Source organism: Myodes glareolus, chromosome 4, assembly GCF_982192425.1.
Source record: "Myodes glareolus chromosome 4, mMyoGla1.1, whole genome shotgun sequence".
Classification (NCBI taxonomy): domain Eukaryota; kingdom Metazoa; phylum Chordata; class Mammalia; order Rodentia; family Cricetidae; genus Myodes; species Myodes glareolus.
This window is the reverse complement of record NC_142029.1, coordinates 29,218,477-29,236,967: the sequence shown is the minus strand read 5'-3', so window position 1 is coordinate 29,236,967 and position 18,491 is coordinate 29,218,477. Positions and strand designations below refer to the sequence as shown.

The window sequence follows — 18,491 nt, the reverse complement described above, 5'->3', positions numbered from 1 at the left end:
GCCATCTCCCCCAGCCAGATCTCTTTACTGCGGTACATACAGCCCTGGAAGGATCTAAAGACGCCAATAGAAATGACTGTGGATAGAAAACCCTGGAGAGGGGAGCAGCCATAAAGAGCTATCGCCCCAAAAGCCTGCAGAGTTGCAACCGCTTCCAGAAATAGCCTTATCCTGTGTTTGTTCCAGTGATTTATAACGTTAAGACCCACCCCATGATTTCCTAGCTGGAGAATTCTCAAAGTCCAATGTTCAGGAAGAGGAAGCCTTTCTTCCCCAAGGAAGCCAGCACACCTAGGCTGAACCCTGAATCGATGAATTTAACCCTTCCCAAATGCCAGACTCCACCCTGATGAAGAACTACTACTCTGTATATGATAAAGCCTTTTGATCTAAAGTGCTTTATTTATATAGAAGTTATAAAACTGCACTAACTGAGCCCGGGGATGACGGCACACACCTTTAATTTCAGTACTCAGGAGGCAGAGGCAGGTGGGTCTCCGAGATTGAGGCCAGTCTGGTCTACAGAGTGAGTTCCAGGACAGTCAGAGCTACATAGTGAGACCCTGTCTCAAACAAAAACAAAAACAAAAAACAAACAAACAAAAAATAATAAAAGGCACTTACTACATGGAATCCCTTTAAAAGTGGATAATAAGAATTTATTATCACAGGTAAGTAGGAAACTCTCACAGCATACATTATAATCACATTTACAGTGATCCTGCAGTTTTTAACCTGGTTAAATATTACCATTCCTATGTGCACATTGAGCTTTTAGCCCCCAAAACTTAAAGCAGGTGTATCCAAATGTCAGGTTCCAAGATAATGCAGACAGAGCGTATACAGTTGCTGCGTTGCTTTAATCGAGTCATTTTCTGCCTCGTGCAGCAACACCTCCGTTGAGAGAAAATCAAACCGAATGCGAAGGGCAAAACCCTTAAGAGAAAACATTAAGAACCATTTGAAGCCAAGCTGGAGGAGGTGCCAAGAGACCAGGAAGAGCTCCTGTGTAGCAGATGAACCTACTGGAATTTGCACCCAGCACAATAAACAAAACAATTAAGCCATCAGCAGCCCTCCAAGGAGATTCTGAGGCCACAGGAGGTAGCAAAAAACCATCCTACTAGGCACCTGTTAGCTGCAGGGAAAACAAAGGCAATCAGCTCTCCCTCCCGAGAGTGAACCAGGACAGACCCAGACCACAGCAGGCAAAATCCCATCCTCACTGCCCTCCCATCCTCTTAACCTGGGCGCCAGTACTCAGACCTACGGAAATAAAGATTCAAGGTCAGAGTAAGCAGCTGCTGTCCACCACACCAGGCTGGTCCCTGGTTGGCAGGAATGAGAAAGGAGCTGAAAGATCTTTGGTAGAATTTTGTTTTCATTTCTCCCAGCAAAGAGCAGCACCACCCTTGGGGTGACAAGTCAGGACTAGTTGTGTGGCCTCGGGCAAGGATTTAGTATCCCAGTGGAAGGATTGGAAGCCAAGAGGCAAGAATTAGCTGCAGAAACCTTCTGGGCCCTCCTGACTTCCTTCAGCAGCCACACTGGTTAATATCCTGTTCTATTAAAAGCAGACCGGAGAGGAAACCCAAGTGTGGTTTTATCAGAGGGGGACTATTTTTAATCTTTGAAAACATTTCCAGTTTACAGTCCCTTGTCTGCTTTGGCCCACTGGCAGTCATCAATCATCCATCCACGGCAGAGAGCAGTTAACGCAACCGAGCTGAATTGGAGGGGCTGAGGGTCTTCTGCGGAACAGTCTGGTTCAGTTCGACTCAACTGTCCCATTTTGCCAAGGCCAATGTTTGGGATGAAAAAACCAAACCCAGCCACAAGCATGAAAATGTCCTCTTTGGGAGTTTACTGCTAAGTAAGAGAGAACAGTAAACAGTATCTAATAATCTAATGGCGTTTGAAAACCTCCCACTGATAGGAGGTCCCAACTGGCCTTGGTTGCTGCTACCCTTCCATTCCTGTCTACAAGCCATTCAAAATTCCGCACTACAAATTGTGTGACCGGGGACCAGGCATCTTTACAGGCTCCGAGTCCACAGATGGCCTGGACCACTCCCCAGCTTGTTCACTCCTACCACACAGGCTCCCGGCGACCTTTTCTTTTACACTTTTGTAGGATCTTAGAATTTGAGCATGGAAAACATATTACAAAAAGCCCCAAGTATGCAATTTTGCCCATTTTGATACTTGATGGACTTGGCCAGTCTCTGGATTATCTAGAAAATTTAAGCGTCCAAGCTGCCTTCCAAATCCATGCGCAGTAAAACACCACATTGTCCAGCTACTTACACAAAAGCCAGCATCATGTCTCTCAGCTCCTTCTTCCCGTCAGGTCTGCTTACTTCTTGGGTTGTGTGTGTGTGTGTGTGTGTGTGTGTGTGTTTGCTTATTTTTATGATTTTGTGTTTTGCTTTGAGATAGGGTCTCTAAAGTCCTGAAACTCATTCATATAGACCAGGCTGGCCCCAAACTCACAGAGATCTGCCTGCCTCTGCCTCTACCTCTAGAGTGCTGGAATTGAAAGCATGTACCACAACGCCAGAGCCCCGATACTGTTTTTCTTCAGTGCTAGTGACAGCAGCCAGACAACTGCTCTACTGAGTAACACCCCCAGCCCTTGTGTGCAGGTGTGTGGGCAGGTGTGTGGGCAGGTGTGTGGGCAGGTATTCAGACCCAAGTGGAGGTCAGACATGAGGCATCTTCCTCTTTTGCTCCCACCTTATTATTTTGAGACAGGCTCTCCAGACCTGAAGCTCACTGTTTTGTCTAAGCTGGCCTGTCAGTGATCCTCCAACACTGTGATAACAGGCACACATGGCCATGCTCAGCTTTCACAGGAGGTGCTGGGGATTTGAACTCAGGTCTTCTTGCTTTTACAGCAAGCACTCTTAACCATGGAGCTATTTCCCCAGTTTTTTTGTTTGGTTGGCTGGTTGTTTTGTTTTGTTTTGTTTTTTGTTCTTTTTTTTTTTTAACAGGATCTCACTATATTAGCTCAGACAACTGCAGCATTCCTACCAAAATGAAGGGCTCACTCGGCTCACAGGCCCCTTCCACAGTTCTCCTCCTCTTCCCAACCCTCAGCGAAGGAAGCTCAGCAGTGGTTTCCTGCCGTGGGTTTTAAGAGCACTTCACTGTGTTGACAATTTCACACTCTACTTTTGCCTTTCAAGATAAAGGTGTAGGGTGCGGTTTTAAAGAATGTCTCTGTCTCCACACAGCAGAGAGAAACACAAGGCTTGTCCCCCACTAAGTCTCTTGTTTTAATTTATGTGTGTAAGAATGGCTTGAATGTCGCTACCAGAAGCTATCTGCCTTGCTTGCTCTCTCTCTCTCTTTTTTAAAATGTGAGTTCTGGAAATGGAACTTGGGTCCTCATGGTTTTGAGGCAGGCAATCTACTAACAGAACTAACTTTCCAGCCTTCCCATTACATTTTAAAATGGGATCGTAACTAGTATAGCATTTCACAAATATCACATAGGCAGACCACACTTGGGAGGAGAGGCTGAATGCAAAACTAAAGGGAAGTCATCCTGAAAAATAATTGATCAGAAGAAAAGCTAAAATGTGCAGAGCTGTCTGATCTTTGCAGAGAGCGCAAAACAGAAGTTTGAAGGCAATAACTTGCAACTGTGAGATTCAAAAGGGAGGAATCAGGACTGGCTTCAAAAGAGAAGGCGACTGTTCGCTAGGGGAGGAGAGAGAGTAGGTCATAGCTAGAGAGGAGGTGATGGTAGGCAACAGCCAAGCCTGGGAGTGGACATCACAGGGTTCCACTGGGCAGACCTCCAGCATGTTACAAGGCAAAAGATGGACTGGGGAATCCTGAGGAGGAAGAGCAACTGCGATGGAACCTGGCCTCTCGCTCCGCTCCGTCTTACACCTGCAGGATGCAGAGCCACCTTTGCCAACAGACTCTTAAACACCACTGCTGTAGCATTCTGATGACTGGCTTTCCATTCTCAAACAAGGGGACAAGTGGCTCTTTGTCTCGAAACAGACAATGCTTGGTCCTGCTCACCTAGAGAAGGGCTAAGCAGGGCTGGGTAGAGGACAAAAGCTGCAGGGGTGGGAGGAGAGAGCTCCTCCTGTTCGGGTGGCCTTTGTTTTGTTTCCTCACGCTGAGCAGGTGCAGTGTCTACCTCCCAGGTTTCCCAGGCTCTTACTTACCCTTGGGGGACTGGTGGACTGGTAAGGGGTTTTTGTTTGTTTGTTTGTTTGCCAACTTGACCCAAGCCAGGGTCATTTGGGAAGAAGGAATTTCAGTTGAGAAAATGCCTCCATCAGATCGGTCTGTAGGCAAATCTGTGGGGGTGTTTTCTCGATTAATAATCAATGTGAGGGGACCCAGCCCACAGTGGGCAGAGCCACCCTGGGCAGGTGGTCCTAGGCTGTGTGAGAAAGTAGGCTGAACAAGCCATGGGGAGCAAGCTAACAGCCAGTGTCCTTCATGGCCTCTGCTTCAGTTCTTGCCTTGAGTTCTGCTCAGATGTACCTCAGTGATGGACTGTGAGCTGTAAGATAAAAGAAACTCTTTCTTTCCCCCGAGTTTCTTTTGGTCAGCGTTTTATCAGAGTGAGAGAAAGCAAATTAAAGCAGTGGGTGAGAGGCTTTGTGAGGCAAGAAGGGACACTCCTGGGAGGAAATGGTTGATGTGACAGAGTGGGGACGGGTGAGAGATAGGACTGGAAGGAAGAGGCTAGCCCAGCCTTTCCGTACCCCCTGCCTGCACTTCTCGGTAAAGAAACAGAGCGCAGAAACCTGCCTCACGGGCCAGTAACTAGAACCCACCAATTTCCGTCTTAGGTGTCCCCAACTGGTAAACATAAATTTTATAATTAATATCCATTAATTCTCCACCAGGGTAATAATAAGAATTGAATTATTTGCATAAAGTACAATCTGCATTTGATGGACCTCTCTTTGTCATCACAGGAGGATAGTAAACCTGAATGTGGGCGGAAGTTCTGACTCTGTGTTTCAGGTCAGTCAGGAAACAGCGCCTATTGCTGGCATGCACTCACTGACCTCACCAGGAATGTTTCTCAGGCTCCTACAGAAAGTTGTTTGTTTGTTTATATTATTACTTTGCCAGGTGGTGGTGGTGCCAGCAGGACATGCCTTTAATCCCAGCACTCAGGAGGCAGAGGCAGTCCGATCTCTGAGCTTGAGGCCAGCCTGGTCTACACATTGAGTTCCAGGACAGTCAGGGTTGTTACACAGAGAGACTCTGTCTTGGAAACTAAAATTAATATCTTGATTTATTGTCTATGGTGTGTGTGTGTATTGTCTGCGGTTGGTGTGTAGAGGTCAGAGGACACCTGTAAGAGATGGTTCTCTCCCTCCATGTGGATCCCAGGGCTCAGACCCCAGTTGTCAGACTTGACGACAGTGTCTTTACTCCTTAAACCATCTCACTGGCCCCCCCAAAATGAATTTAACTTACTGCTTACTTTCAACTTCCCTTCTCCCTAATAGTTTACTAATTTCCAAGCATTTCCAGTCAGTGCAGGTTTAAAACGGGCCTAGATTGTGAGTCAGAGGATACGGATTCCAGGGTCAATTTTGTTATTAAGTTGCTAAGTGACCTAGGAATGGAAGACAGGCCACTTAAAATTATCTGGGCATCAAGGGGTTACTTGGGGGGGGGTGGCAAAGGCCATTTTGAAAATTTATGGATCTTCTTTCTGGGAAAAAAATGTAAATATGAACATAGATTTCATAGATGCCTCTCTCATAGTTTCTAGATAGTTCTCTTTCACTTTGTGTGTGTGTGTGTGTGTGTGTGTGTGTGTAATGCACATGGACAGAGGAAGAATCAGGTATCCTGCTCTATCACTGCCTAATTGATAGAGTTATTGATCTATAATAACTGATCTATAGGCTAATTGATAAAGCCTCTTGCTGGATTTGGAGCTAGCCTGGTATCCAGGGAGCTCTGGGGATCTATCCCCACCATACAGACACACAGTGCTGGGGTTACAGGCACACATGTGGTCACACCTGACTTTTGACTTGGGTCCTAGGGATTTGAACTCAGGTCCTCACTCTTACCATTGAAGCCATGGTCCCACACTGTGTTGGTATCTCCAATACATTTCTAATCTGACATTCTATACTTAAGGTCATCTGATCACTCATAGAATTAGGCATTCTTTGCACAGCTGGCGCTGATACAGATGAGGATGGATGAAGAAGTTAAGAACTACAAACTTTCTCCCTACCATTTACACCTAAATGCAGGGCCTGGGTGGAGATGAGACTGGAGGGTTAGGGAGACACCCTGTCCTATACACCATGGTGCCAAGGTATTGCTGCCAGACGCCCTGTGAGGGACACTGGGCCACACTGTGGAAAGTCCCCTTAGTGACCAGAGATGTCTACACAAACAATTCTATAAAACAAGAGCTCCCCTGTTATAAGTTAAAGGAAAGCGACCAGCTTTGGTTGTCTGGGGCACACCCCTTCTTCCCGCCCAAGGAACACCAGGTGCCAAGTCTTCCTTGGTTTAAAACGCAATAGAATAAGCATTTGTGGATGAAATGTTATGCTATCTAGGATCTGGCTTTAAAATAAGGCAGGGGAAGGTGAGAGCTGAGAAAGATGGGCCAGGAGTTATCATAAGCTAGTTTTCTTTCCACGGGTGTCGTTCTAAATAAAAGACCAGGGTGTGGTGAAGCACATGCCTACAATCCTAGTAATCCTGGCATGCAGGGGAAGGGGGCGGGGTCTGAGAGTTGGAGGCCAGCCTGGGCTACAGTGTGAGACTCTGTCTCAAAAAGTATTTAAAGAAAAAAAAAATAAAGGGAGAGAGAAGAGAGGAGGACAGAGAAAAGGAGGGAGAGGGAAGGGGAGAAACTACAGAGAGATTTGTAGACTAATGGTTTTTTTAAGTCCTCTGAACAAAAACCAAGCAATGCTACATACTTGGTGTGTCGTGCAGGGGCCTGCAGATGGCTCACTCTGCGGCTCACGTGACGTGGAAGTGACACACGTTATTTTGAGAATCATCCTATAGTCCGGAGACATGTTTTCCAGCCAAGGAAAATATGTATTTTTGTCTGAGTGAGGAATATTTTTCTCCACATGGACAGCTCAGTGCTGGCTAGGAAGGCAGCATCAGGCAGGCAGCAAGAAGTCTTGTCTCCACGTTGGAAGAGCAATGAGTTCCATTCTTTAGTGCAAAAGGCCTGTCTGGCTTGGCGTGACTCAGACTCCTCTAAGTTTGGGCTCAAGTTACCTGCTTGTTACTTTCACAGAGTTCCCTTCAGTCTAGAGAAAATACCTTTCCATTTCGTTAACTATCACTTTGACCTTTTCTTTTCAATAACAAAGAAGCAATTTTGGAAGGAGACTGAGAGGTCTCTAATTGTCTTCCTGCCCTGGAAAAATCACCAGAGCCTGTGTGGGGAGCAACGCTGAGGTATCTGTCACACCACACAGAAGCTCAACAGGCGCAGCTTTCACGATTACTCCTGCCCCACATTATTCAGTCAATTAAGGAATGATGGTGGCGGTGGAGGAACTATAGCTCAGCCCTTGGGTAGTCCATTCTCCCATCGCGTCTTGGCGTAGACACATGACTTGCTTCCGCCAGGCAGGACGATAGTAAATACAGTGTGAACAAAATTTAGAAAAGTTTATGTATCAGCACTTACACTTCTTGCTGTTCTTGGTGATGCTGTGGTATCACCACTACTACATAAACAAGACCAATCTATTGTGACATCACCACCGTCACGGCTGGAAGAGAGCCAACTACCAAGGAAGTGAGCAAGCCCGTCCTGGACCACGCATCCCCAGCCAAGCCACAGCTGACCACACAAATCAGAAAAGCCTGGATGGGAAACTGACCAGCTAATACACAAAATCACGAGAAATAATTCAAGTTTATTAACCACAGTGTCTGGGGTGAACACATCCACACACTCTGGAGCAGAGAAAGACGGCTATGGGATGGATGATAAGTTAGAGGCCTGAGCAACATGGTGTGTGTGCCCTGGGTGGCTCTTTATACGACACTCGGTGGGGACTCACTCTTGATGTCACCTCTGTCGAGTAATCAAAATAACCTAATGGAAGTCCAGAACTGACCACTCACCTTAATGGTCACCTCAAAAACAACATTTGCTACAACTCTAGCGATGATTTTGTGTGGGTTTCACAGCTTTCTGCAGCTCCTAAAGTTATACAAAGAATTGTATGTATGTGTTTATATGCATTTTTTGCTTAATTGGAAAAAGATGTTAAAACACACAGAAGAGTAAAGAAATAACCTATGAACATGCTGCCTAAAATTCATGCTATTTAATCACATTTGTGTCCTCCCTCTTTTTAAGTACAAAGCAAATGAAATATCACGGCGGTATGAGTCCTGTGGGTCTCCCCAGAGCGCAGCACATAGGGCAGACACTTAAGACATATTTGGTGAGTCAGAAAAGGAGTAAGGCACATATGACTACCAGCCATGTCTGCTGTGGCCATTTTAATACTGCTGCCGGTCTCCTGAGGGTGCCTGCCGCCTGAATTTCTCCCCATCTAGATAACCCCCCACTTTCATGCTCCAGAAACCGTATTTGACAATACCAGGGTTGCAGCCTGGGAGGGAAGTCAAAAGGACATAGAACATAATTGATGAGACAGGGTGTAACCAGTGAATAAGGCAAACCTTAAGCTCCAGTCGATAATTAAAAGTCGGAAGGAAGTGACGTTACCGGAAGTATGGAGTATTGCTAGAAAACCTGAATCAATAACAAGCTGGACCAGCTAGCTCTCTGGGACTTTAGAAATGAACAGGAGGTAAAGTGGTCTATAGAACAGCCAGGGTAACACAGAGAAACCCTGACCAAAAAAAAAAAGGGGGGGTAGTACCTGGTGTAATTGATGGTCCCTTTCAACAAGAGGCGTAAGACACATGAAAAGCCCATCTGTCAGGAAAGAAGCTTAGGACCCTCAAAGATGTGATGCAGAATGAACAGACCATCTAGTGCACCTGCTGCCTGACAGAGATCACATTCTAGACCCCCAAGAAACAGACTGTTACCAGGAAGCCATGAACTTGCAAGCAAGCTCTTGGAGTGAAAGATTCAGAGACGGAGAATAAAGGACACAAAGAACCACATGAATGAGCTGAAAAACTGGACCAAGGATCCCAAGCTAGCATGGAAGAACCTGGAGGAACTCAGGCTTGCTGTTGTTGCTGCAACTTCATGGACTGTCTGTCTTCAAAGCAGGGGCAGAAACAGGAGCATGAAGACAGGGAGGGGGCAGCTTTGTTAGAGAGACTTACAGAACAAAGCCTGCTGGAAAAATGCAGACTCAAAGGCAATGCGGCTGTCATCAGGCTCCAGAGACTAAGAGGAAGATGAATGGCTCCAAGGAACACCAGCAACAGGTACCAGCTACCAGGCACCAGCATAGTAAAGCAGACAGAGCCTGGACCCCAGAAATAAGGCATCTGGGATGCCACAAAATGCAGAGGGAGACTGGCTCTGCTCCCAGATGCCTGTCCCTGCATCCCGGAACCAACTAGGTACTTGTTCAGACAGTGAGGGAGTGGCAGTAACTCAACCCTCAACTGAGTCCCCTGACCAGGACCTTCCCGATGACAGGAATCAAGGGTCACAAGTTCACAGGACCAGGCAGTCAGGGTAAGAGACTTTGACACCAATGACAGCCATGACTAGACAGGCCACTGTCCTCTTCCGTTGCTTGTAGGGCCTGCAGGATCAAGTGAGAGTTTCAACTGAGGGACTCAATTTCTCTCCATTCTGCCCCCAAACCTTACATCAACTCTGAATCTCTCACCCCCCACCACCCTCCAAAGCTATGTTTAAGGCATCTCTCAGCTGAGACTGGCAGGAGAAGCAGAAAGCCTTGTCTTGCACCACCCTGTAGATGATGGCAGGATTGGGGGCATGGGGTGAGCTTTCCCATCGTTAGCACGCATTTGGAGGTTAGAACCTAGGGATATGAGAGCATATACCCCAAGCCTGTTCCAACTGGACACCAAAAAGGGGGCTCCCTATCTCCAGAGTCACAGGAAGACTATTCCAATGGCACTTGTAGTGAGTGCCAGGGCAATTTATCTGTGTACACACTGATGGGGGAGATTTTTCTACAGTTATGACTTACATTTGGCTATCAGGCTACATGGATGTATTATTCCACCAGCAAAGACCATGAATATGTCTACCAAGGTGAAGGATGTATAAAATAAATGGGAAAAAAATACAGAGCATGGGTGATATATTTGCCTCTTAGTTACAATGGCATAAAAACAGCGTGTGTTGGAATAAACTGGAAGGAAACGCAAAGACATAAAATAATTACTGCGTTGCAAGGCAATGGTATTACGGGTGAATGTTTCAGACTTTATTTCTTACAATCTTCTACAGTTTAAGTGGCAATGAGTCAAAAATAACAAGCTTTCATCTTCAAGCGGACCTTCTTGAAAGGGCTCAGAAACAAAACGATCTTGGTCGTGTCTAGACTGTTGAGAAAATAAGATTCTAATCCATCCCCTTCTTAGACTGAGATCAGAAAATCTGCACTCTGCCACCGGCTCAGCCAGAATCCAGAACCTTCAGAAGTCATTAAACTGGATGGCCAACTCTCCTCCCCCGACCCTGCTCCTTGCTCTTTGAAACAGAGTTTTGTGTATTCCAGATTGGTCTCAAACTCCCTACATAGCCCAAGATGAGCCTTAGACTCCTGAGGCTCCTGCAGAACCACACGGCCACCTCCATCCACCACCTGAGTTCTGGGATTATAGGCGTGTACCAGCACAACAAGTATATGCGGTGCTGAGAACCAAATGCAGGGCTCCGTGCATGCCAGGCAAGCATTCTGTTGACTGAGCTGCATCCGCAGCCCAAAACTCTGTGGGGTCCTTTGTTTTTGTTGTGTGCGTGTGTGTGTGTGTGCGCGTCTTGTGGGTACATGTAGAGGCCAGAAATGAATGTAGGGATATCTTAGTCACTCCACCTTATTTTTGGAGCTTCATGTTTCAGCTAAACTGGCCAGCCCCTAAAACCTGCCTCCCAACCCCAGTGCTGCCATAGGAGGCTTTTACACGGCTGCTGGGGAGCTGAACTCAGGTCCTGATGTCTGTATGGCAAGCTCCTTTTCCACTGAGTCGTCTACCCAGACCCCATAAAGGTTTAAGACAGAAATCTTAAACTCTTTTTGGGTGTTTTAGAAAGCGCCCTACGTTTTTTCTCTCTACAAAGTGATGTGTGACTGATCAGTACTATGAGTAAATGTTAATCCACATCAAAATTCTAACCACCTGAGAGATCGTGGACTCCCTTCACACTGCTCTCATCCTTAATTCCTCGGGAGAGGGACCCACCTGTCTCCCTGACCTGCATACTCACAGTAGGGCGGGTGTCCCCACCTCAGAGATAGAATAGAGATAGCTGAGAGGTACCAGGTACAGAGCCCTGTGAGTAGGAGGGCAGTCAGATGGCCACTAGTATTTTAGGTCAGAAAGGAAGTTTTTATTAAAAATGATCTTTCTTCTGTAGCTCACAAATGTCCATTCAAAAGTGCTCAGTGGGGAAGGACACTTATTGCCAAAACCGAGTTTGACTTCCAGTCCCACAGGATAGAAAGAAAGAACTGAGTCCGGCAAGCTGCCTTTCAACCTCTACAGATGCATGCATACACAAAAATAGATAAGTATAAGGAGAAAAATCAAAAACCAAATCCAAAAAGGCTTTGAATGAAGACAATGCTACTGTTCTCAAGGTGGGACCTCAGAAGTGAAGGCCAAGACCATGGAGATATACAGAGAGAAGCCCCTGACTTGTCAAAGCCAATGCTGTTATTTTAGGAAACAATCTGTAAATTCTGCTTGTCTTGATATAACTGTCAAAAAATATGCTTAAAAAAGTTCTGGTAGGATGACCAAAAAGCTGTTGGCTATGCCAAAATAAATTCTGAAGTACAAAATTCAGAACATGATTTGCCTGTTATTATTAAAGGGCTATGATGTTTATTTTTAATACCATTGGCATGTAACCTTTAACCTCTTATTTGCTCTGTAATGTCATGTTCAAGCAAAGTGGGAAATGAAAACATCAGGGTCTGGGGATGTGGTTGGGTGATAGTGTGCTCACCCTGTATACATGGGGCGGATCCTCAGCACTGCAAAAACAATCAGCTGAAAATAAAAGAAGCCAAGCAGTGGTGGTGCATACCTTTAATCCCGGCATTAAGGAGGCAGAGGCAGGCAGATCTCTATGAGTTCGAGGCCAGCCTGGTCTACAAAGTAAATCCCATGACAGGGACAGCCAGAGCTACATAGTAGAACCCTACCTAGGAAACAAAAACAAAAACAAAACAAAACAAAAGAAAAAAAATACTTTTGAGAAAAAGGTAATCACATAATGCTAAAAATATAAGTTGCTGCATCTTTGTTAAATATACGCACGTGCATGCGCGCGCCCCCCCCACACACAAATAATGGATTTGGAGAGAAGGCTCAGCAGTTAAGACCACTGGTTGTTCTTGCAGAAGATGCAGTTTTGATTATCAGCATCCACATGGCACAGATTATAGTCATCTGTAACTCCAGTTCCAAAGCCTCTGATGCCCTCTGCCTGCCTCGTCAGGCACCAGGTACGAACATGGTCATGTACATGGTACACAGACATACATGCATGCAAAACACCCTTTAATAAATATTTGATATTGTACATTTATACATGTATATTGTATAATAATAAATAAATACATTATATAAATTATTCAAATTCAAATCTGAAAAAGCATGACTGAATGTTCCCACATATCCACTGTGAGGTCCAGAGTATCTTACAGTTGTCTAGAGGTTTCAAAATATTTCTGCATGTTATAGCCAGGTGTGGCACATGTCTGTAATATAATGGTTCTTGACCTGTGGGTAATGACCCCTCTGATAAACTTCTATCTCCAAAACCATTTACATTACAATTCATAACAGTAGCCAAATTACAGTTATGAAGTAGCAACAAAAATAATTTTATGGGGGGCTGGAGAGATGGCTCAGAGGTTAAGAGCATTGCCTGCTCTTCCAAAGGTTCTGAGTTCAATTCCCAGCAACCACATGGTGGCTCACAACCATCTGTAATGGGGTCTGGTGCCCTCTTCTGGCCTGCAGCCATACACACAGACAGAATATTGTATACATAACAAATAAATAAATAAATATTTAAAAAAATAATTTTATGTTTGGGGAAGGTCACCACAACATGAGGAACTATATTAAAGGGTCACAGCGTTAGGAAGGCTGAGAACCACTGCAATGGCAGCAGCTGGGAGGCTGAAACAGGAAGTCTGTAAGCTGGAGGCCAGCCTAGGCTACAGAGACCCTGAGTGTGTGTGATTGCGGGCAGGCGTGTGTGTGTGTGTGTGTGTGTGTGTGTGTGTGTGTGTGCGCGCGCGCGTGTGTGCGTGTGTTGAAATCTGAACAGGGATGCTGATGAAAGCTTTCTCATGTGGAATCCTAGTCTTCTCTCACCAGCAGACTTGAAGCACTGCTTGGTCTTTAGTCTCACATGACTTCACGACACACCGGGAACAGAGGAATCTGTGGTTCCTAAAATGCCCACAGATGCATGCTTGCTCGCCACAAGGATAACTCTTGAAATACACCTCAAGCTCCTGTGCTTTGAAAGCGGCAAGGAGTAAGGGTTGTCGCACAGCATTGGGATCTGGGGCATTTCACAGAAACAGAAGGGTGAAGGGTGACAAGAGAAGCCGAAAGTGCAGCCTTGCCACTCACACGCCATCTCCACTCGTGTTCTGACAGCTCCGATCAGCATCTGCACAGCGGGTTTTCACCAGATTCTGCAGGTACAAAATACCAGGCAACCAACCACCTTCTCTAGCAAGGCCCCAGTAGAAGGTGTGGATATTGAACGCTGACATCATTGCTGGGCATGGAGCTGCCGTTCAGACCTTCTAGCTAGCAAGGAGGTGGAGGAAGAGCTGTGGTTCACAGACACCACATTGAGCTTGTAGCAGCTGCTAGCGGATGACCCACAGATGAGCACTCTTGGCCTTTCCCTGACATCAGTAGGGCCAGCACGAGGTCTAGATTGCTACTTGTCTACAACAAGATAGCCTGGCAATATGGTCAGTGTAAGCATGGGACATGTGTTCCTTCCTTACTCTCCTGAAGCCAGCTTGTGTCTTGGCCTCCAGAGTCACTGGAGTTCCTCCCAGTGGAATCCTTAGCAGAGGCAGGGGCGGCATGGCCTTCACCTTCCCACGCCTCATCTCTGCCCATCCAGTGTCCAACTGGGCTTCTCTTCCAAGAGGGGAAACCCTAAGCTGGCCCACCACACTCACCCCAAGGTAGAAGCATTCAGAACCAGCTTTCCTTAACCTTCCCTCTGCCATCAAACTTATTCCCCCCCCCAAATAAATAAATAACTCAGTGCTTTTTGTGTGGTACCCCTGCTAGTGACCCAGGAATGAGAAACAATAGAGAAAAGGGAATATAGCGTAGAGATTTTTAAAAAAATATTTATTTATTATGTATACAATATTCTGTCTGCGTGTATGCCTGAAGACCAGAAGAGGACACCAGACCTCATTACAGATGGTTGTGAATCACCATGTGGTTGCTGGGAATTGAACTCAGGATCTTCGGAAGAGCAGGCAATGCTCTTAACCGCTGAGCCATCTCTCCAGCTCCACCAAGGGAGATTTTACTCAGTCACCTCTGCAGATTTTGTTCACAAACCCTATGAATCACATGCCCTGGGGTCAAAACAGAAAGCGGACTCATATACATAGGTGTTAGTCTACCACACGCATCCAGAGCACGGAACTATCCTGTCACAGACTGTGAAACCAGAGTCCACGAAGGAAGTGTTAGCCACACACTGCTATCTGTTAGAGTCAACAGAATATTTGTAGACTCTGATGATATACGGAGACGGGGTCTTTTTTTCCTCACCTCTTGAAAAGGGTAACGATAACTATGGCCTGGCGAAAACAGTCTGGGTTTCCCAAGATGAGCAAGTGTCCCATAGTTAATATTCATGAGGGAGAAGTCAATTATACATTGTATTCATGAATCTGAAGTGAATTTTCACCCCTTATCACAAATGAGTAAGTCATCGGGCCTTATGTACAGACAGTCTAATTCGCTCCCAGACCTCCCTGAAAAGCGTTCTGTCTGTCTGTCTCTCTCTCTCTCACACACACACACACACAATTAGTTACTTTTCTTATTGTGACAAATTTCCCTGACAAAAGTGACTCGCAGAGGGGCTTGTCTAAGCTGACAGTTGGAGGGATGTAGTTCAGTCAAGGTGGAAGAGGCTTGGCGGCGACCCTAGAGACAGCTGTCACACTGAACAGCAGCAGGAAAGAGAGAGACACCTGCTGGTGCTCAGCTCCCATTGTCCTTTTTATTCAGCCTGGGACCCCAGCCCAGGGAATGGTGCCACCAAGCAAGGAATGTGTCTTCCAGACTCTGGTAACCTAAGCTAGAAACTCTCAGACACGCCCAGAGGTCTTGTTCTGGGATGATCCTAGATCCCATCAGCTTGCCAATCAAGTGTAGACGTCACGCAAGCACACGGAAAGAGTTCACAGTACAGGTGTTCTTCCTGCGGCCTGGCCAAAGGCCTGTGCTCTATGCTAATTCTTGGTCACACCCACCGAGGGTAATGGCCCATCCCTTCCTGTCCTAAGCAGCTGAGGGATTCAACTGGGCAGGCCCAGACAGATGCAGAGAACACAGAAGTTCCATTCAGCTTAAGACTCCTTACATAAACACTAAGTAAAGTCACTGGGCTCCTAACTATCTGAGATGTGGGTCAATGGTCTCAAGCAACTTCACACAGCTCATAAACCCACTCAAACTTTCAAGTCATGGAAGAAACAATTCCTTTAATTTTGTCCAAATGACTCTCCACACCCAGTTCTGTCCATGGCACATCTATTTCAGAATGGCCAGTGGTTTCACCTTTTCTGAGCAGTGAACTGTGGCCCAGGCATCCATATCTGATACACAGATAGCCTCCAAGTGGCCCACAACATGCCCATCTGTGTTGATGGCAGGGAGTTCATGATGGGGTGACTATCCCCTGTCTACATAGGCATGAAACGGACTCTAAGACACACCTCCACATCCGATGGACCAACTAGTTATTCCAACTACAAGGACGTTTTCCCACGTCGCTGGAAAAGGTAACACAGACTAATTGTGGGTCTACCCGCAAAAAAGGGGGGGAGATTTAACAAGGAAAAGCTCATTTTCCCAAGGTAACATTTACACAGTTAAATTCAGTAAGATTCTTTAAGTCCTTGACATAAGCACATCGATCTTTATCTTTTTTTAAAAGAAATATTGAACCGTGGAAAGTAATTATAGCAATTCTTAGGCACCAGGATTATCACACTGCTCAAGTTCAAGTGGTCAGCAGCCCGAGAAACTCCACCCAACCGCAGCTCAGGGTGCTCTCTGTGAGTGTGGACTGACTTCTGAAACCTCAAAACTGAAGGAGGCAGTCTATTTATAAATGAAGTAGTCTCTCTCGGGAGCAAAGGTAACATAATCTTGAACTATGTAAAAAGTAAAAGTTTGGGGCCAGGATGCCTTTTAAAGGTTTCGTTTGTTTTCGGTCATCCTTTTGAATAAACAGCGCCGGGGCAGGGGCTGCACATGGACTGAGTGTGGGCTCTGCCCGGCCTGTGCTGCTGGTGATTGGCGCTGGGGATCTGGGATACAGATTTCTCAAGCAAGCGCTATGTTAGGCATCGTTTTCGGCAAGCTTCACCCTCACAGTCAGTAAACAACAACAAAGCCAGGTCAAGTTCTTCCACCGAGAGGCAAGTGTGGAAACTTTGAAGCGTTTTAGAACTTTTAAAGTCAAATAAAGAAGGTGGGTTTTGTTTTGGTTTTTTTTTTTTCCTTTTCTTTTGGTCCGGGTGGACTGGCAATCTCTCCAAAATACAATCTACGCTTTTGTCCTTCTGAAGTAAAACTACACCACAGCAAAGCCCAGGGGATGTGGCTAAAGTTATCGGGACTGAGAGAGGAGAGTGGCTGGGTCAGGGACTCCTCCGTGTAGCAACAAAAATCTCAAATGAGTTAGAGAGAGAGGCAGTCCATGCCCTACACTCCCCAAACGCCAAGCGGGAAAGAACAAAACCAGGGGCGCTCTCTTGGGGACTTGTGGCGTGTAAAGCAGAGTGGCGGTCCTCTCGAGCTGGGGACCGGGTGGGGCCCTCGGCAGGAGGTGTTTACCCCATACAGGGACCCTACGGGCCTGGGCTCCAGGCCAGCGTGGCTGCAGCTGTACGCCATCGTCACAGGGTCCCAGCAGCCCGGGCCACCGCCAGGTGCTCCGCGGTACCTGGCGCCCCCGCCTGCCTTTGTGCAGCGCGCGGCCCATAACCTAGTGCAGGCGGGGCTGCCGGGTCCTCCCCGATGCCAGGGGGGACAGCTGCGGAATCAGCCTGCCAGGGAGCTCATGCTGGTGCCCGCCCAAAGGAGGGGACCCGAGGGACACGGACATGCCCCCCACCTTCTCTGAAGGAGAGAAAGGTCCCCGGTCCCATGGCTGTGTTGTTGAAAACAGATGTGCTCACACCCTGGCTTCCGACAGCTGGCAGCCGCAGCAACACCACCACCAAAACTTTCCCGGCGCAGAAAGCCACTTCAGAGAGTTTTCCTTGTCCGCCTCGGTCCCTCTTCCCGGCCAAGACCCGGTTTACAACAAACAGCAGGAAATCGGCGCTCCAGAAGTGCATACTCCCGCGTCCACCTTCTCCACCCCCTGGCCTGGGCAGCGTGCCCAAGGTAGGTGCCCCGCTCCGAGGCTTCCTGCCCTATCTATCCCAGGGTCAGGCGTCCTGGGACAACTTACCATGGTGACTCCCGCCGCGGTTGCGCCTCCTCCGGGTCCGGCTGCCTGGGCACTGGAGCTGGAACGCGGTCTCCTGGGCGAACTTCAAAAGTTGGTTCCCTTCGCCAAAAAAACAAGCTCCAGAAACCCAAGCACTCACAAGAGCCAATGGAAACCCAGATCGGACTCCATCCAGGCGGGATCCGAGACGCTAGGTGAGGCAAGACTTAGCCGACCTGGTGCACACTCGAACCTGACGATGCTCAGCTGTCTAGAGATGCACCCGATGCGCTCTGCGGAACTGCTTGTCCAGCTGCCTTGCCTGGACCCTCTCTCTCCTAACACTTTAAACCGAGCTCTTCTCTGGCTCAGCCTGGGCTCGGGCCGGGCAATCTGTCCATAAATGGAGAATTCAGCCCAGGCCTGACCAATCAGAGTTTGTTTTCTCAGCGTCACTCCCCAGGAAAGCCGAAGTAACCAACAAGCGTGGAACTACAAGTTTCCAAAGGACTGTGGATCCTGTAGTCCGGCAGCCTCACTAGCCTGTGGAACACGCTTCTGCTGTCCCAGCCGTCCCCAGGGAAACACCCCCAAAGCGAGGGGTTGAAAACACTAGGAG

General features: G+C 47.2%; 1 protein-coding gene across 1 annotated transcript in view; it reads right to left on the bottom strand.

Moving 5' to 3' along the window:
- The window catches only part of Myo1e (myosin IE), a 197,219-nt gene extending 178,943 nt beyond the window's left edge, over positions 1–18,276 (bottom strand). The window contains exon 1 of the mRNA XM_048423271.3: positions 17,894–18,276. Within this exon, the coding sequence (XP_048279228.3) occupies positions 17,894–17,896 (3 nt within the window). The 5' untranslated portion in view covers positions 17,897–18,276. The remainder of the gene's footprint in view (positions 1–17,893) is intronic.
- Between the last annotated feature and the right edge of the window lie 215 nt (positions 18,277–18,491).